At 47.5% G+C, this 20663-nt stretch overlaps 1 protein-coding gene across 1 annotated transcript in view; it reads right to left on the minus strand.

Annotated features, from left to right (window-relative positions):
- The window catches only part of SDK1 (sidekick cell adhesion molecule 1), a 936924-nt gene that overhangs the window by 193331 nt on the left and 722930 nt on the right, over positions 1-20663 (minus strand). The window contains exons 25-27 of the mRNA XM_060260466.1: positions 19167-19276; positions 8066-8216; positions 4004-4241 (exon numbers count right to left, since the gene is read on the minus strand). Coding sequence (XP_060116449.1) covers positions 4004-4241; positions 8066-8216; positions 19167-19276 — 499 coding nt within the window. The remainder of the gene's footprint in view (positions 1-4003; positions 4242-8065; positions 8217-19166; positions 19277-20663) is intronic.

The following is a 20663-nucleotide window of genomic DNA, read 5'->3' on the forward strand; positions in this document are numbered from 1 at the left end:
GTTAGGGTAAAACATCTGAAGAAACATCATTCTTAGTGCCCAGAAGGCACAGACAGCCTGTGTGAAGTAGAGTCTAGTGGAACTCTGACACCTGCAAGGTTTATTGTTTGTTTTAAAGATATTCTGCCAAAGTCTTGTTATATTTTTACCTCAGCCTGAAAAATCTCTACTCTCTGTAATTGAATTATTCTGCCAACCAGCTGCCAACTGATTTACCTTTTTAATAGTGAATTAGTCATAATCAATATTATTTCATCCCTCTCCCTTGCCTTTTGTTCATTAATAATATATTTTGTGGTTTTTAACTTTAAAACCGTCTGGTGCCACTCAAAATGCTGTTTCTTCAGATGTTTTACCCTAACTTAGGCAGTGCCAATTCATATAAATAACAAACTTCAATCACTCTTCCACACACACACATAGAGAACTCCTAAGTGGTGTCAGTATTCTCCCTCACAGACCCTTCCACACTAGCTATCTTCCAGGACTCGCACCCCTCAATACCAACGCGTCTCAGCCCCATAGCTAGTCCTCTGGTCTGAGTCTTGGGTACCTCTGCTGACCCCCAGAATTCAGTTCTCCCTCAGCGTGTAATTGTGTGATAGTGATCTAGTTTCTACTTGGAGATTGCCTGATGCGCTGGCAAAATCTCCCTAAGAGAGTTTCAAACCGTCTGAAAACTCCCTTTTCCAGACAGAGTCCACTCAGCTCTGTCTGCCACAAGGAGCCCAGCCACTCTGGCTGCTCTCAGCCCCTCGTCCAGTTGATTTTACAACTGCCCGGACTAAGCCCACTGTCTTCACTTCAGACTAGTATACTGAAGACTTCTCTCGAAGACCCCCTGGCTTGGACTAAAAAATCCTGAGGTGATTTTCTACTGAGCAAACCTCAAAAGGATACTTTTCTGTTGTTCGGCAACGTTCCAGCCAATCACTGCAAGCTAAGAGCCTGAGTCCGTCACAAGGCCACACCATCGATCTGTACAGGGGCATTAAAATATTTCCTTTTTATTTTCAATCCCTTTCCTAATAATCCCCAGCTTCTCTGTGAATGTAGTGAGATGGTAAAGAGAGGACTGGGGAGACACAAGTTCAAATCCCTGTTTAGCCAAGAAGTTCCCTGTGGTCTTCATGGTGGAGCAGGTCTTTGAACCCTGGGCTTTGCCTCAGACTAATTTATTCTGCACTGTTATTTTGAGAGTTACGTGGAGGGAAGCGGGAGAGGAGAGAAAACCGTGTGTGGTCCTCAAGTTCCTCGGAGGAAGAGCAGGATAAAAATGTAATAATAGATAATGCATACTTCTGAGTAAACATAATTAGAATTCTTCTGTTGGTCCCCGTTCAGCTCAGGGCAACTAAATTGCATTAGTTCGAGAGATTATTTTTTTTTGGACTGAGCTGCCCATCAAATCAGGCTATGGAAGTTAAAACTCCAATAGTGTGTCCTGAGTCTTAAAGGGATGCTGAGACAACCGAATTGGTTTGCAAAGAACCTCAAATGCTGCAAAGTGGGCCACATCATCGCTATCGCCAACGCCTTTCCCATTTGGGAGTAAGAATCTGCTTCTGCTGCTTTAATTGATCCCTTTCTCCAGCGGTAATGAAAATATGCAAATTCGAGGACACTGTGTGCTGTTTTATAGTGGAAAAGGATGCCCAAAACCCCCGTTTAAAGTGATAAATGGAACTCAGATGCAGTGGCCGGCCCCTCTATGATTATGGAGACAAATTGCAAACACAATCCCTGCTCATTGTGCAGGTTAGCTATGAGAGTGATTTACTTTCACTATTGAATACTTTATTCAAGAAAGGTCACTCCGCTCAATTATTCACCCCCGGTCTAAAGGTAAATTACACTGGATGCGTGTGGGCTGGAAACAAGGAAGAATCCTCGTTTGAAGTTATCTAGATAACAGCTTAATAAATACCTTCTGCGGATGCTAATGAGCTACCATTGCTTATTCTTGCCTCGCTGTGGCTGCTTTTCTGCTAGTTACACACAAATCCAAGGTTTGTCCACTTGCAAAACCCAGTTCCATCTAAGCAAGACATATTTACAGGCCACGGACATGCTGGGAAGAGTTCCTGACAGGCCCATGTTCTGTGGGGCAAATGCAGACACCTTTCGATGGAAAAACTGTGATAACCAATCACTGGCGAACATGGGATTTCAACTGGTCATTCCCAGAGCAAATATCAAGAGGACTGCTGCTATGAGAAGCTGATTCATTTCATAATCAAAGGCTACTGTGAGATTCTAGGCATGCCTTTTCATGAAACTGCTTTTAATCCAATCACATCTGATGAACACGTGCACCAGAATTATTCACCCATAGAGGATATAAGAGAAGTCGTGTTGGATCAGGTCAGTGGCCCATTCAGCCCAAGACTGTGTCACACAGTGGCCAAAACCCAGGTGCCATCAGGAGGTCCACCAGCAGGGCCAGAACTCCAGAAGCGCTCCCACTGTGGCCCTCCAAGCACCAAGAATGCATTACAAGATAATGCATGGAATGGAGAAAGTAGAGAAAGAAGTACTTTTCTCCCTTTCTCACAATACAAGAACTCGTGGGCATTCGATGAAATTGCTGAGCAGACAGGTTAAGACGGATAAAAGGAAGTACTTCTTCACCCAAAGGGTGATTAACATGTGGAATTCACTGCCACAGGAGGTGGTGGCGGCCACAAGTATAGCCACCTTCAAGAGGGGTTTAGATAAAAATATGGAGCACAGGTCCATCAGTGGCTATTAGCCACAGTGTATGGAGCACAGGTCCATCAGTGGCTATTAGCCACAGTGTATGGAGCACAGGTCCATCAGTGGCTATTAGCCACAGTGTATGTGTGTATATAACATTTTTTGCCACTGTGTGACACAGAGTGTTGGACTTGATGGGCCGTTGGCCTGATCCAACATGGCTTCTCTTATGTTCTTATGTTCTTAAGAAGACAGAGCATCATTGCCCCGGACATAAGAACAGAAGAGAAGCCATGTTGGATCAGGATAAATAACCCATCCAGTCCAACACTCTGTGTCACACAGCGGCCAAACCTCAGGTGCCCTCAGGAGGTCCACTAGTGGGGGTCAGAACTCCAGAAGCCCTCCCAGTGTTGTCCCCCAAGTGCCAAAAATGCAAAGTATCACTGCCCCAGACAGAGTGTTCCCTCTACTCATTGTGGCTAATAGCTACTGATGGAACCATGCTCCATGTGTGTCTCCAATCCCCTCTTGAAGCTTTCTATGCCTGTAGCCACCATCACCTCCTGTGGCAGTAAATTCCACATGTTAATTACTCTTTAGATCAGGGGTGTCAAACTCATTTGTTATGAGGGCTGGATCTGACATAAATGAGACCTTGTTTGGCCAGGCCATGTGTGTCAAAAAATGTAATGACAAGTAGCAGAGATATAAACCTTATAAAGGACACAAACACAATTTTTTAAGAACTTAAAATAAAACATGCTTAAAAGATTGGCACTCTTGCAATATTTTGTTTATGTAATGGTCTCTGATAACTGACACCTCTTGTTCTGAATTATTGAATCAAAATCTGGAGACAATGTCTGTGGTGTAGCAATCTTTACTATGCTGTTCAGACTTGCTTGCGGGCCTGATAGAAGCCCTCTGGGGGCCTGATCTGGCCGCCGGGCTGTTTGACACTCCTGCTTTAGATGAAGAACTAGGAGACTTAATACTGGAGTCATTATTCTGTGCATAGTTCCATGTTACGGGGTTCAACAGGAAATTCCTCCCAGGAAACACTAGGAGAGAGGGTAAGTACATAGTGGTGGGGCAATAATACTGAGCAGAAAAATGGCCAGCCGTGGTTAAGCACACACCACTGTCTCTGGCCCTACTGGTTTTCCTGATTGCCAGATATGTATCCAATACCTGTAATTTGCTTATGTAAACTGCCCTTAACAGGAAAGTATTCATCATGTGTGTAGACAGTCAAAAGCTATTGAAAATTGGACAAAGGCAACAGGAATGATCATAGATTTACCTGACTCCCGGGTGCAGCCTCGAACCACCTCGCTCCAGGGCCCTGCCCCAATGGCGTTGAATGCTTGGATCTGCAACTCGTATTCCATCCACTCCTGAAGATCCTCGATTGTGTGGTCCCTTTCCAGACGATCGCCAATGACCTTTACGAGCACCGGAGACTGCGCATCCGCACGCCAGTATTTGATCCTGTAGCCTACCGACTCGGGATTTCCATTATATTGTGTATCAGGGAGAGGCTAAGAACACACACAAACACACAAAAGGAACAGCATGCTTGCAATGTGTATGAGAGAGGCCGTTCTGTGACAGCGAAAGAACAGGTGCAAAATTGCTGGAAGGTGTGAGCTTTTGCAGTTTGCTGGAAACGGAGGAAGTGTACTGTAGACGCTGACCTTGGCACCGGGACACCTCCTGACTTTGATAATGCTTTGGGGGTCAAGCAACTGAAGCTGTCATGGAGAGGTCCTGACATGGCCACATGTTTTCTGTCCAGCAGAAGGGGCATAATGGGAGTGCGAGGTGGGAAGTTCTCTATGTTAAACGCATAATATGCAGTGCTTCTCTGTGACCTGACAGCTATTTTACAGATAGGCAGATCTGCTCCGGCCCTTCCACAGAGAAAATGCAAAATAATCTTTGGCAGGGCTCCAAGGTTAGTAAACAAGGCCTTAATTCACAGGCGCAAACTCTCCAAAGCTCATTATTCTTGGTGGATTATTCTTAACCTCACTCAGGCGGCAATGGAATTCATGCTGTTATCTGCGATGTCATGCAATCCCGGGCCTTTCATCTGTGTCTGCCTGACTGGCTCTCTGCCCATTGATCCATCTCACCTACTTAGAATAACATCCCTGACTCTTTGACTAGAATCCAGAGAGCTACTTTAGGTGTAACCAAAGAGCTGTGATTACAGCCGGTGGGATTTGTAGCTTGTATCTTTCTTTGAAGGGCAGTCCTCCACGAACAAATTGTGAAAAACAAGAGGAGGAATTAATTCCCAGTTGCTGTAGAAATGGCAACAGAGACTTGGAATATTCATACGAATCTAGAGAGATTGAGAAATGTATATTGTGTTGAGTTGCCAGTCTCCAGGAAAAGCCTGGAGATCTCCAAAAATCACAACTAATCTCCAGAGATCGGCTCTACTGGAGAAAATTGCTGTTTTGGAGAGAGAACTCTATGCTATGGATCTCCAATGCGATGCTCGTGGGTGCCATGACACCCACCAATACCTTTCCTGGTGCCTGCTGAATTTTTTTAGAAAGGGGGAGGGCATGTGGGACTTTTGCTCAGCAAGGCTTCTGATTGGCCACTGAAGATTTGATTGCCTGTGCAGATTTTTTAAAGACATTGCTTGAACAGAAAGTGCCACCCCAACACAAGGATCTTCACTGCGTGATTGAAAATAGGTTGCAGCAATCAGTGTGTGGCAGGCTCCGCCTCTCATGGCAGCCATCTTGTGGCTGTGCCTACTGCACTGTCAAAATTCCAAAGATGTCCACAGGCTCCAAAAGGATGGGGACCCCTGAACTGTACTACTATCCCACCCCCTGAGCTCCCTTCCCTCCCTCCCTTGCCCAAGCCCTTCCCTTCCTAGGCTCTGCCCCCAATACTGCAAAAATTTCCCAGCTCAGGGCTTTTTTGGTAGCAGGAACTCCTTTGCATATTAGGCCACACACCCCTGATGTAGCCATTCCTCCTGGAACTTACAGTAGGCCCAATACTAAGAGTTCTGTAAGCTCCAGGAGGATTGGCTACATCAGGGGTGTGTGGCCTAATATGCAAAGGAGCTCCTGCTAACAGATAAAGCCCTGGGTAGCCCTATGTTTTCCCTCGTCAGTAAGAGCTCTCACAGTGTTTGTTTCACATACCCTCTGGAAAATGTGGGAATGTGTCCCTGTTCTCAGTGGAGCGAAGGAGGATGAAACCTCCTTAGGAAAACAGTTTAAAGCGGGAGAGCACAAGAAATTGGAAAAACGGGGACGTTTTCCAGTGAGATAGGTTCAGGGGTGGGTACAGCAGTCAAAGCTCCATGATAAATTCATTTATCAGTGGTCCAGCAATTTATCATCAGGTTCCAGAGTTAATCACTTAGCTCTCTAATCAATCACAGGGCGAAAACCTGCACAGCGGCGCTCTTCTTTTCCATGGAAAAGAAATTCTCTCGTTGCAGTTTTGCTAACTTAAATCGAGAGCCACTCCAAGGAACCATTGGATTTTGTGGCATTCTATCACCGCAAACAAACAAGCCGCAGCATCTGTTCTATTCTAATTATATCGCATTTATAATTTCTTGTTATGCTTTTATTGTTTAGTTCATTAGTGAAGATACCGTCAGCAATGTGGAGCTGTGTTGGCACTCACGGCGTGCCCGAAAACAAAATAGAAATAGCAAAAGATGTTAATAGCCTTATTTGGGAGAAAGAAATAACTTTTGCTGCAAATGCTCCGGGGGAATAAGTTACTTGTGGTTTTTTTTGGGACTTCTTCTTTACAGGAAAAGTAGAGTTAAAAGGTCATTCCTTCTCCAACACAGTTCAGTTGCCGTCAACAGCACTGGAGTGGATATAGGCTAATAACGAGATCCAGCATGGTGTAGTGGTTAAGAGCAGTGGACTCTAATCTAGAGCTCTGGGTTTGACTCCCCGCTCCTCCTTCACATGCAGCCAGCTGGGTGACCTCGGGCCAGTCACAGTTCTCTCAGAGCTATTTCAGCCCCACCTACCTCACAGGGTGTCTGTTGTAGGAAGAGAAGAAGATTTTAAGCCTCTCCTAGACTCCTTGGGGTAGAGGAAAGTGGGATATAAAAACCAACTCCTCCTCCTCTTCTCTGAAGCTTCATCCTGACTAAATGGAAGGTCTGACCCTGGACTTTAGGCGTCACCCGTTCTGGATGGGGTTGCCCTCCCACTGAAGGAACAGGTATGGGCGTGTTCTTGGACCCAGACCTATTGCTAGATAAGCTGGTGGTACCAGTGGCCAAGTGTGCCTTCTACCCACTTCGGCTGTTCAGCCAGCGGCAGCCTTTCCTGGGCAGAAAAGATCCGGCTGCTGTGGTGCATGGCCTGGTTGCCACTAGATTAGATTACTGCAGTGTTCTTATCTGGTACTTGCTCTTAGCTGCTAGGACATTGTATGCGCAGTTGTGGAAGCAAGAAAAAATACCAGAGAAATGGGATTGGATTGTAAAAGTGATGACATGGAGTGAAATGGACAAGTTAACAAGAACCTTAAGAGACTATGATTTAGAAGTATTTAAGATGGAGTGGAAAAAGTTCAAAAGATACACAGAAAAAGAGTAGAAAATAAAAGGACATTGGACAATTTTTGATAATGACTAAGTATAAGAGGGAGGAGGATATTAAATTTGGTTCTTACTAATTAAGGGTACCTTTAATATTAAGATTTTAAGTATATAACACCAGCGGGGGGGTCAAGTAACGGGGGGGAGGGGTAATATATGGGATAGATAAAAAAGTAATTATTAATGATGCAAGAAATTGAAATTTATTACCATATGTTAATAATAAAATTGTTCGAAACAAAAAAAAAAAGATTACTGCAGTGTTCTCTATGTGGGGCTGCCTTTGAAGAGTGTCCAGAAAGTTCAATCAGTGCGGATGTTGACCGGAGTGGGTCAAAGTCACTCCAGTCTCAGACCATCCACACTGGATTCTAATTTGATTGCAGGCATAATCCCAATATGTTGGTCTAGACCTTAAAGCCCTCCATAGCTTGGGATCTACTTTGGGTGTCTCACCTTCTGAGAATGCACAGGTGGCAAACCATGAAAGGACCTTTTTGGATGTGGCACGAAACCATTCCTGCCCTATGTTTTACCTGTTGTCTTTATATATATTTATACACACACACACATATATATCTGTTTGGTTTTAATTGTCTTAATAACATGTTTTTGTTTAGTTTTAACGACTTTTAAAAACTTGTTTTTGTTGTGAATGTTTTTTAAGCATTGACTGACTTGACACCCCTTCGTAAGGGCAGCCAGGCGGGGTATACATTTTGTAGACAATTCAAATAAAGCCGTCAGCACACTTACCACCCACCGGACCCACAAGCTGGTCTCACTGGCCGTGCGCACGGTCACGCTCCCTGGCGCAACGTCCGGTGGTGCCTGGAGCGTTTGGATGATGCGAGATGGCTGGCTGAGAGGGCTCTGCCCGACGATGTTCACCTGCCTCATCCTGAACCTGAAGAGCAGAGAAAGGTACAAGCACACCATTCAGAGAGGGTCAGGAGGGATGGGGTGTGGAGCACCAATGCCTGGGAGTCCTTGATCAGCCTCATAAACACAAATTGGCAATAAAAAAAATGGCGGCATCTCCTGGTCTATTCCATAATAATGGTGAGACTCACAAAAATGTAGAATTTATAGGAGAGATTCAAACAGATGTACAAACTCAGGGCTTTTTTTGTAGCAGGAACTCCTTTGCACATTAGGCCACACCCCAGTTTGGGGTAGCAGACTCTTATCTGGGAGAACTGGGTTTGATTCCCCACTCCTCCACTTGCACCTGCTGGAATGGCCTTGGGTCAGCCATAGCTTTCACAGTTGTCCTTGAAAGGGCAGAAGTTGTGAGAGCTCTCTCAGCCCCACCTACCTCATAGAGTGTCTGTTGTATGTGTGTGTGTGTGGGGGGGGGGAAGGTAAAGGAGATTGTGACCGCTCTGAGACTCTGAGATTCAGAGTATAAGGTGGGATATAAATCCAATATCTTTTTCTTCTTCTTCTGATGTAGCCAATCCTCCAAGAGCTCACAGGGCTCTTCTTACAGGGCCTACTGTAAGCTCTTGGAGGACTGGCTAGATCAGGGGTCTGTAGCCTAATATGTAAAGGAGCTCAGGCTATCCCCCCACCCCCCAAAAAAGCCCTGTACAAACTTAATACTAGTCATGGTGACTTCTAGCTGGAACTCGAATTTTGCAACGGTGATGGTGCCAGAGATCACACGAACACATGGAACTGCCTTATACAGAGTCAGATCCTTGGTCTGTCACATTCGGTATTGCCTACTTGGACTGACAGCTGCTCTCCAGGGGTAGGGTTGCAAATCCCCCGTTGGAAGAAACAAAAAATGGAAACGGGCCCTGCGAGTCACCAGTAAGTATGGTAAGCAGAAAGGGCATCTCGCTGGGAACAAAATAGGTAATGACATGTAGTACACGTAAAGGTGTATTATCAGGCCTCATATTCAGCAGGAGCTCATAGGACTGCACTCTTGAACTCTTCTGACACCCCCCTCCTCCTCCCTATCTTCCTTTTCCATTGAATAGTACATGCAGCTGCATAACAATCCCTGGATTAGGAGAGCAGCCAGCCAGCCACCAGGAGCTTTGCCCCACCCCCACCAGCCCTCATTAGCCCATGGAGAAGCCTGCACCATCCTTTCTCCACTTCTTATGTGATTTTGGGCGGCGGGTGGCTTGCTGGCCTTTTGACTGCAGGGGGAGGGGGCAGGAGAGCCCCAGGCAAGCGAGGCCTGCTTGGGCTGGCTGCATCTCCAGCCAGCCCAAGCAGGCCTCACTTGCCTGGGGCTCTCCTCTCTTGCATTGGGTTGCTTTTGGCTGGAGGGGGGAGGCGGCATATGCTAATGAGTTATGCTAATGAGCTCCACCACCTATTGTTCTGCAAAACGACCCGTGTGCACGGTGATCAGTCACCAAGATATTGAAACCATAGAAAACAAATACATCTCTAACCGAGCACTCTTTCTCGACCTATACATTGAGGCTGTAAAGTCTTCCAAAAGGGGTTCTCGGGTGTACAAAAATATATAAAAGTCCGGCAATTTCACCAGCCCCCCCAGCAGACTGAAAAATGCTTGTATGATATTCTCCAAGTTTTCCGCAGGCCAACAGCTGTTCTGACAAACGAAATGGAGTTTTATCAAGGGTCAGGAGTAATTCTCGTAATGAAATTAATCCTGGAACAGCTATGCCTATTCCCTTTTTCTCCAATCCCAAAAACTTGCTGCCAGCAAATAGTATGTGGCTCTGCCGTTCTCCACACAGAGGATGTAGTGATGGCCAGAGGAAAAGACTGCATTAAAAGAGGACTAGACAGGTGCATGGAGGATAAGTCTATCAGTGGCTACGAGCCATGGTGACTGAGCGGAACCTCCATATTCAGAGGCAGTCAACCTCTGATTCCCAGTGCCAGGAGGCAACATCAGGGGAAGGCCTCGGCCTCTCTGCCCTGTTGTTGTCCCTCCAGAGGAACTGGTTGGCCACTGTGTGAGACAGGATGATGGACTAGGTAGACCCTCATTGGTCTGATCCAACCGGGCTCTTCTTAAGTTCTTATGAAGGCCTCGGCCTCTCTGCCCTGTGGTTGTCCCTCCAGAGGAACTGGTTGGCCACTGTGTGAGACAGGAGGCTGGACTAGGTAGACCCTCATTGGTCTGATCCAACCGGGCTCTTCTTAAGTTCTTATGAAGGCCTCGGCCTCTCTGCCCTGTTGTTGTCCCTCCAGGGAACTGGTTGGCCACTGTGTGAGACAGGATGATGGACTAGGTAGACCCTCATTGGTCTGATCCAACCGGGCTCTTCTTAAGTTCTTATGAAGGCCTCGGCCCCTCTGCCCTGTTGTTGTCCCTCCAGAGGAACTGGTTGGCCACTGTGTGAGACAGGATGATGGACCAGGTAGACCCTCATTGGTCTGATCCAACCGGGCTCTTCTTAAGTTCTTATGAAGGCCTCGGCCCCTCTGCCCTGTTGCTGGCCCTCCAGAGGAACTGGTTGGCCACTGTGTGAGAGAGGATCCTGGACTAGGTGGACCATGGGTCTGATCCAGCAGGACTCTTCTTGTGATCTTAAGCAAAGCTAAGTATTTCTCTGGGTTCCAGTCATTATTACACCTTTCCCTAAAGATTAGCTTCAAAGACCTAAACAGACTGATCCCCTGAGGGTAGACGGATGGTAGATTTATAAATACAAACACTTGAATTAAAACTGATCCAATTTCCTCCAATTCCTCCCTTTTCAGGTAAGAGGCTTCACACTACGGTCCCATTCCCAAAGAAATGTCCTTCCTGTCTGAAGACAAGATGTCTTGTGGGGATTAAGGCACACCCACCTGTCACAGAGGATGGAAGGGCCTTTCTGCTGAAGATTATTTCTTGCCGCGGCACGTTGGCTACTCAACACTCCCCCCCAGGAAATGCCAGATTTCTGGCATTTAAAGACAGGCACTGCAGAAAGCTTGATAAAGCTTCTGTAATGCTATTAAGTCTATCTTCCCCCGTCTCGTTAGAGAAGTGCATTAAAGGGAAACACATTAAGCAAAAAACAAAAAACCCAGCTCCATTAATTTCCCAAACACTGACAGGGCACGAAGAAAAGAATCACATTTTGACAAAAGACGCAGACGAGATCCCATAATTAGTGCTTTATATCTCTCACCCCCCCCCCCCCACGACACCCCTTCTTTCATTGTGTTAAATCTGTTGTGCCAAGTCTAGGCGTGACGGAGAAGACGAGATGCCTCAGCATGCAGCAGCGGGTGGGAGATGTTTCCCGAGGACCAAAGAACAGTGCCGGTGAGATGGACCAAGTCCTGTTTGGGAAGCAGCTTCCAGAGGCATACACGGTGGGAGCTCAGCAGGGCTTTTTTTGCAGCAGGAACTCCTTTTCATATTAGGCCACACACCCCTGATGTAGCCAATCCTCCAAGAGCTCACAGGGCTCTTCGCACAAGGCCTACTGTAAGCTCCAGGAGGATTGGCTACATCAGGGAGGTGTGGCCTAATATGCAAAGGAGTTCCTGCGACAAAAAAAGTCCTAGAGCTCAGTAGGGTTTTGCAACTTTGCTGCTGTTACTGCTATCATGTCTCAGCTGACTTATGGCGACCATTTAGGGTTTTCAAGGCAAGAGATGGTCAGAGGTGGTTTGCCATTGCCTGCTCTGCATCGTGACCCTGGCAGTCTTGGTGGCCTCCCATCCCAAAATGAGCCAGGGCCAACCTTGCGTAGCTTCCAAGATCTGGTGAGAGGCTCCATTCAGCGGCACCATTCCGGAAGGGTCTTTTCTGTCCTTCGCAGCCAGAGGATGTAGTGATGGCCACAGGCATAGAGAGCATTAAAAGGCAATTAGATAGATTCATGGAGATAAGTCTATCAGCAGCGATTAGCCAAGGTGACTTAAAGGGAACCTCTACATTCAGAGGAACTAATCCTCTGAATCCTAGGTTCCAGGAGACAACATCAGGGGAAGGCCTTGGACTCTATTGTTTTGGATCTCCAGAGGAACTGATTGGCTACTGTGTGAGATGGGATGCTGGACTAGATGGACCCCCGGTCTGATCCAGCAGGGCTCTTCTGATGTTCTTCTCAGGGGAAGGCCTTGGCCTCTCTGCCCTGTTGTTGTCCCTCCAGAGGAACTGGTTGGCTACTGTGTGAGATGGGATGCTGGACTAGATGGACCATTAGTCTGATCCAGCAGGGCTCTTCTGATGTTCTTCTCAGGAGAAGGCCTTGGCCTCTCTGCCCTGTTGTTGTCCCTCCAGGGGAACTGGTTGGCTACTGTGTGGGATGGGATGCTTGACTAGATGGACCATTAGTCTGATCCAGCAGAGCTCTTCTCATGTTATGTTATGTTATGTTAGGCAAGGTGTCTTGTGGGGATGAGAGCTCACTCACCTGTCATACAGGACAGAGGGGTCAAAAGATGCCACTTAGGCAGTCCAAAACCACCTGATTATAGATGTCTCATTAAGACATGTGTCCAGTTCAGTTTACCAGGGTTTCCATCCACCCCTCAGTGACCTTACTCAGCAGCCTGTTGAGTTGAAGTTCAGCAAGCGAAGCTTTCAAGAGGTTGGAAGTGCATGAAAAAAGTTAACATTTAATTTCTGAGGAACAGGGCCGCAAAAAAGAAGAAAAAAGAGTCCCTTGCTGATAAAACACTGCAAGAACAGGCAGAACTGTTCCTTGAGAATATCTTTGCTCAGACGCAAAGGTTATAACACTTTCTAAATATAGAAAACATCGATAACTGCTAGAATAAAATAGGAGTCAGTTGCACCTTTGAGACCAACTTAGTTTTATGCAGAAAGTAAGCTTTCGTGTGCATGCACACTTCTTCAGACGTTTTAAGAAGTGCGCGTGCACACGAAAGCTTAGGTTCTGAATAAAACTAAGTTGGTCTTAAAGGTGAAATCGACTCCTATTTTGTTCCACTACTTCAGACCAACACGGCTGTCTATTTGGATCTATCGATAACTGCTGTAAAGTGATCTATTGTTAGGGTTTAATTTTTTTTTTTTAATCTGCCTTAATTCAAAAGTTGTGGGCAGGTTTCAAAGCCAAGAAATCCACAAACGTGAACTTAAGCATCGGTTTGCAGAATAAGTCAGTAAAAGTCAGCTAAAATGCTTCTTCCCTCTTCTTGGACTCTCTTCTGTTCTTTCATGAAGGAAGTGGTGTTGCTTTAACCCCGGCCAAGATTTTAAACCGTTCTAGTCCACTCCTGGACTTGGTGTGGGCATGAACAGGGAGAAAGGAAGTTGTAATCACTGCAGCTCCAGACGGGGGAGGAAATGGATTTATTAAACTGAATGCAACACTCCTCTCTCTCTGAGCAAAGCCAGTCCTCTGGCACAGCTCACACCCATTTCTAATTCTTTATACAATTCATCTCTCTCAGGAGGATGTGGATAGGATCTTGGCTGCAGTGAAGCCCACCACCTGTCCTCTGAACCCATGTCCATCCTGGTTTGTTAAAGTAGGTGAGGATGATATTCAGGGGCCCTTAGCTGAGATTGTTAATCTATCCCTGTCATCAGGGGTATTTCCGGCTAAGTTTAAAGGGGCAGTCGTTCGCCCGCTTCTGAAGAAGCCATCTCTGGACCCACTGGTCCTAGCCAATTATCACCCAGTCTTGAATTTACCGTTTCTGGGCAAGATGGTAATGCCCCAGAAAATCTGAACAGAGCGTTGCAAGCCGTGGCAGATTGGATTAAGCTGAGAGGGTTGAAACTGAATTCAGCGAAGACAGAGGTCCTCTGCCTGGGTCGCGGCGGTTTAGGGAATGGGGTCTCTCTCCCAGTTTTTGACGGGGCGCAACTGGTAGCAGTGCGCAGAGTTAAGAGCTTGGGAGTTCTACTGGAGCCTTCCTTGACAATGGAGGCCCAGATAGCAGCTACTGCCAAGTCCGCCTTTTTTCACCTTAGACGGGCAAGGCACTTGGCCCCCTTCCTGGAGTGCGGCGACCTGGCAACAGTGATCCACGCAATGGTCACCTCAAGGTTAGACTACTGTAATGCCCTCTACATGGGGCTGCCCCTGTACCGAACCCGGAAACTGCAGTTAGTGCAAAATGCAGCAGCCAGGCTGCTATTGGGACTGCCTCGGTGGGAACATGTGCAGTCTGGGCTGCGGGAGTTGCACTGGCTGCCAATTGTTTACCAGATTTGTTACAAGGTGCTGGTCATCACCTTTAAAGCCCTATTTGGTCGAGGACCTGCCTACCTTAGGGACCGCCTCTCTCCATATGTTCCCCAGACCATGTCTTGTTAGCCGCCCTGAACCTGCCTAGGCGGGGAGGGCGGGGTATAAATAAAAGTTTATTATTATTATGATAATTGAGAAAGCGGTGGCGGAGCAGTTTCAAGCCTTCCTGGAAGATACATCTGTCCTTGACCCCTGGCTTCTGTCCTGGTCATGGGGCGGAAACTGCTCTGGTCACCCTCACAGACGACCTTAAAAGGCATCTGGATCAAGGCAGGTCAGCTCTGCTATTACTTTTAGATTTCTCAGCAGCATTTGACACGGTCGACTATGATCTAATGACCCACCGCCTTGCCGACATTGGAGTCCAGGGGGCTGCCTTACAGTGTTTTTCCTCCTTTCTCCGTGGTCGGGGACAAAGGGTGGCGATCGGCAAGCAGACCTCCCTGCATCACTCACTAGAGTGTGGTGTTCCGAGGGAGCCGTTCTCTCACCGATGATGATTAACATCTATATGCGCCCCTTGCCCCGATCTCCAGAAGTTTTGGGCTGGGTTGTCACCAGTATGCAGATGACACCCAACTCTATCTGTTGATGGACAGCCACCCAGACTCTGCCCCAGACCATCTAATCAGGGCACTGGAAGCAGTGGCCAGTTGGCTGCAATTGAGCCAGCTGAAGCTTAATCCAACCAAGACGGAGGTCCTATACTTGGGTCGGGGGGGGGGGGCTAAGATCGGGCATCCGGCTCCCCACTCTGGATGGCGCATCTCTTGTGCCAACTCAGAAGATGAGGAGCTTGGGTGTGATACTGGATGCCACCCTTTCTATGGAGGCCCAGGTCACAGCTGTTGCATGATCTGCCATCTTCAGCAGGCCAAACAACTAGCGCCCTATCTTCCACCTTGGGACTTAGCTACAGTGATCCATGCAACAGTCACTTCCAGGCTAGACTACTAACTTGCTCTATGCAGGCCTGCCCTTGAGGCTGATCCGGAAGCTCCAGCTGGTGCAGAATGCGGCAGCACGATTGCTGTCTGAATCACCTGTACAGGCGAGCAGTCGGCCGATGCTGCGCAGTTTGCACTGGCTACCAATCGAGTACCGGATCCACTTCAAGGTTTTAGTACTGACATTTAAAGCCTGGAACCGGCATACCTGTGGGACCGTCTCTCCCCATATGAGCCCCGGAGGTCATTACAATTGGCCAGCCAACATCTTTTGACCATCCCTGGCCCAAGGGACGTCCAGCTTGCCTCGACCAGGGCCAGGATTTTTTCAGCCCTGGCTCTGACCTGGTGGAATCAGCTTCCTGTGGAGGTTCGGGTCCTCCCAGATTTGTTACCATTCCGGAGGGCCTGTAAGACGGAGCTGTTCCACCGGGCCTATGGCTGAGGCAGACGGACGTCCTTATCATTTAAACCGGCTCCATCCATCCCACCTCCCTGGCCCATTGCAGACGGCTTCCTCCACCTCCCGCTCCTCTGCCTGCTGCTTCTACTGCTGCAGTGAGCTGTACCCTGCTCAGCTCTCTCAGCTCCAATTGCCACTGATGATGCTTCACCAGCTCAGCCATGGCAAAAGAGGGGCCCCCTGCCTGGAAGTCGGGGGCAGTGCCCCCACAGGCCCCCCGTGGCTACGAGTCAGGGTTGGATTCAGTGGGAGGAGGCAGTCCATCAGAAGATGGATACCCATGAACCTCCTGGCCTAGGAAAAAAAGTACAGGCATGCCACCTTTCAATCTGCAGACCCAAGGTTCACACGTTTGGTGTAGTGGTTAAGTGTGCGGACTCTTATCTGGGAGAACCGGGTTTGATTCCCCACTCCTCCACTTGCACCTGTTGGAATGGCCTTGGGCCAGCCATAGCTCTGGCAGAGGTTGTCCTTGAAAGGGCAGCTGCTGGGAGAGCCCTCTCAGCCCCACCCACCTCACAGGGTGTTTGTTGTGGGGGAAGAAGATGAAGGAGATTGTGAGCCGCTCTGAGACTCTGAGTGGAGGGCGGGCTATAAATCCAATATCTTCTTCTTCTTTGTCTCTAATTCTCCTCTGTGGAGTGCTTACGTCGTTGTTTGCTTCCCCTTTCCCACTTAACACAAGCCCACCTTTCTGGTGAAGTTAAGTACGCGACTGAACGTAGTTGAACATATGCCTCGCCCGTTGTCTGAAACTGTTGCTTGGCTCACAAAGCAAGTGTCGCTGAACCTACTCGCCTTAAAAGGTTTCTTTCTGACTGCTCACAGGCAACTCTGTGCTGTCACCCGCGCAGACACAATGAGCTGCGTACTTCCTAAAACAGAAACGCGGCAGCTCTTCAGCCCACGTTCCCCGACGTCTTATTCTAGAGCAGGCTCGCTTAGAAGTTCTCATCAAAAGAGACAATGCTAAGCTGATATCCGTGCGACGGAGGACAAACAGGGTAGAATGCCAGCAACAAGATTTTTGTTGAGAAACTGTGTGATGAGTCTATAACTCCATTGAGTTGGTGGCAGGGGAAAGTGGCGTTAAGTCACAACTGACTTATGGTGACCCTGTAGGCAAGGGGTGTCAAACATGTGGCCCGGGGGCCAAATCAGGCCCTTGAGCAACTGGCTCTTGCTTGCTTCCTTCTCCCTCTCTCTTGCTTCCTTCAATCACACAGGAGCTACAGAGCAAAACCTCGATTTTCTCCATTGGTTGAGGCTCCTCCCCTTCCCAGTCCCCTGGGGAAGGCAGGAAAGAGCCAGAGCTTCCTTTGCCCAGTTCCCTGGATCTCACGGGAGACATACAAAGAAAGCACCTTTTAGACCAACGAGTGCTAATGTTTTAAGCATGTTTTATTTTAAGGGGTTTTTTTTAAGGGTTCTTTTGTCTGGGTTCTTTAAAAAGTTTATCTCTCTGCTTCCTAATCTTAAATAAGTACACACATGGCCTGGCCCTACAAGGTCTCACGATTTATGTCAGATCCAGCTCTCATAACAAATGAGTTCAACACTTTCTTGCCTTGAAAAGACTTGTAGGGTTTTCAAGGTAAGAGATGTTCGGAGGTGGCTTCCTATTGCCTGCCTCTGTGTCGCAACCCTGGTGTTCCTTGGAGGTTTCCCAGCCAAATACTAGTCATGGCTCACCCGGCTTAGTTTCTAAAATCTGACCAGGTCAGGCTAGGCTGGGCCATCCAGGTCAAGATGAAAAGTAAGCTGTTATGTTGCAACCTATTTATGGCGACCCATAGGGCAGGGGTGTCAAACTCATGAGGGCCGGATCTGAAATAAATGAGAGCTTGTCGGGCTGGGCCATAAGCGTCATAAAATGTAACGTAAGCTTGCAAAGATATAAGCTTTATAAAGGACACAAACACAATTTGAAGATTTGTTTTTTGTTAAAACCATGCTTAAAACATTAGCCCTCGTTGGTCTTAAAGCTTTTTGCATCTCTCCCGTGTGATCCAGGGAACTAGGCAAAGGAAGCTCTGGTTTTTTTCCCTTCCTCCCCCAGGGGACCAGGAGGGGAGGAGCCTCAGCCAAAAGAAGGGAGACTTGGCTCAGTAGCTCTGCTGTGGGATTGAGAGAGCCTGGCAAAGCAAGCTCTCCCCCCCTCCTCCCCAAGGGAGGAGCCTCAGCCAATGGAGAAAATAGAGGTTTTGCTCTGTAGCTCCTGTGAGATTGAGCAAACGTGGCAAAGCAAGCTGTGATGCAGAAGGAAGCAAGAGAGAGGGAGAAAGAAGCAGATGATAGCCAGTTGCTTGGGGGCATGATAGGAGCCATCTGGGGGCTTGATTTGGCCCTCGGGCCGCATGTCTGACACCCCCTCCGTAGGGTTTTCAAGGCACGTGGCATGCAGAGGTGATTTGTCATCACTGGCCTCAGCACAGGAACCCTGGAATTCCTGTGATGCCAACGGGTATGCCTTGCTCACCACCAGCGCTAAGTATAGGCCTCTGTTGCTTGAGGATTTCCTCCACTAAAGATCTGGTGAGGATTTAGGATTTACAGCAGGATGGCCTACATTTCAAGGCTTGAGTATGCTAGAAATTACAAGTTTTGATTATTCTAGAAGCTACAAGGCCTGACTTAAATTGTGCCTCTCAAACGTCGACCAGGAGAAGACTGAAAGGGGTTAAGTCAGTAGAACTATCCAAAACCAGTTAAGTCAGTAGAACTATCCAAAACCAGTTTGAAGCCCCCACCCCCCAAACGACAGGAGAGTGAAGTCCATGGCAGACTGAATTAATTCTGTAACATTACTGAGTTTAGCGAAGTATAAAGAAAAAGAGAGAAAGCGTGCGAGTGTTTTGAAATGACTCAAGTTACAGAATGTAGCCCATGTGATATAAGGGCTCTTCCAATTCCAGCACCATTTCCACACAAACGAAACCAGATCAATTTTAATTAAACCGGCACGCAACTTTTCGTCAAGACAAACTCTCCGCATCAGGACGCGTGGAGTTACTCCCCAGCACAATTTAGTGATGCGCTTTTACACACCTCGTTCCCCAGTTCCAGATTGATTAATTATTTTTCCATGCAAAGGTGACAATTAAAACACATCAAGCGCCGGAGAATGGGGGAGGGGGGCCATTTAAGCACAGCAGTCGCCGAGGTGTAAATTGTCCTCATCGTCTTCTGCCACCCGCCAGCTGCTGGCGAGTTCGAAAGCTGCCCCTTGTCGCCACGGACCGCCTTGTCAGGCACGGCAGTTAATTACCAGCTGTTCTCACCTGTAATATGTATAAGGTGTGAGGTTTGGGATCTCCAGCGTCTGAGCATCCGACTCTTTCTCCACCTCGCACAGAGTCACCCATTCCTCTTCCTCTCCTATTACGCCGACCTATGGGCCAGAGAAGAAGCAACGTCAACTTCATGTTAATTATAACACCATGTTCGCACATGCCTTTTCCGATAGCAAGAGTTTAAGCTGCAGTACATTCTAAGCCACAAAACTATACCGTTTGCACTGGCGGCCCTCGTGGTGGGTAAACTGCTGTTTTTATCGGTTTGGTCCCCGGGTGACGATGAAAGACAGCAGCTACCCATTGACCCCTTGAAGCGAATATGGGAGGACTGAGGATTCTGCCTCGCCGAAGGATGCTATACCCGATGCTTCCTGCCCAAGAGGACTGTTGCTCATTCAAGCAGCCCAGAGGAAACAACAAAAACAAAACAAAAGGACTGGATTTTCCAGCAGCAATGTAACATTGAACAACAAGAAAAGCACAGGAAATGTAATTCCAGCTGCAAGCCAACGTCAAACTACCAACAGGGCTTTTTCTGTGTAGGAAGCCACAGGGAAGCAGTTCCAGCTGGCTTGGTGTCAGGGATGTGACTTAATATGCAAATGTTCCTACTGGGCTTTTTCTATAAAAAAAAGCCCTGTGCAAAACAATGGTGGTGTCAGGGGTGTGGCCTAATATGCAAATGCATTCCTGCTGGGCTTTTCCTACCAAAAAAGCCCTGACTACCCGTTAGAATGAACCCCTCCCCCAAAATTGATACAGGGAAAGATCATGATCCACAGCATCCAAAATGACAGCCTCATGCCTTCAAAACTTAAACAAAAAGAGACTCAATTCTTGCATCAAGCCCAGAACACTATGGAACCTCTTGGGATATCTGGACTGAGTGGAGGTCAATGCAAAAAAGCTCAGGATAGCCAGTGATTTTTTTTTTTAACCATTACCCATTGAAAACCAGGTTAAGATCAAGGTTGTCCAATGAGAGACAGATGAATTTTCTCTGGGTCCAAACAATGGGCAATCCCATGGGACCTTGCTGCTTCCCCTCTAGCGGTAGGCATAAATCTCTCATTAGCGCTTTTATTTCTTTATTTGGCTGCATGTCAAATGTGAAGGGACCTGAAAAATGGATGTAAATAGCTTAATCCACGTTTAACAAACCAGATGAATGTAACACACTGGATGCATAGTTCCACCCATCTGGCATTATTTGAATCTTTCTGGGGAAGTGGTGAACTGCAGACATTAACTCTATCCCATTCTTATTCCGTTCTCCTTTTGAGAAGCTCAAGGCTGCATACCTCGTCAATGGGGCTGTGGAGCCACAGTTTGGCCACACCTGACCTGGAGGTTGGTAACCGTAATGCGGGCCCTCCACTGGAATATACACATTTCCAATAATGATGATTAGAAACTTTTTTTTTTTTAAATGAGGGGTTTTGTTTCCAGAATTTTTGCTTCAACGCCTGGAGCCTGCCTTAG

Source organism: Heteronotia binoei, chromosome 20 (assembly GCF_032191835.1).
Source record: "Heteronotia binoei isolate CCM8104 ecotype False Entrance Well chromosome 20, APGP_CSIRO_Hbin_v1, whole genome shotgun sequence".
NCBI classification, from domain to species: domain Eukaryota; kingdom Metazoa; phylum Chordata; class Lepidosauria; order Squamata; family Gekkonidae; genus Heteronotia; species Heteronotia binoei.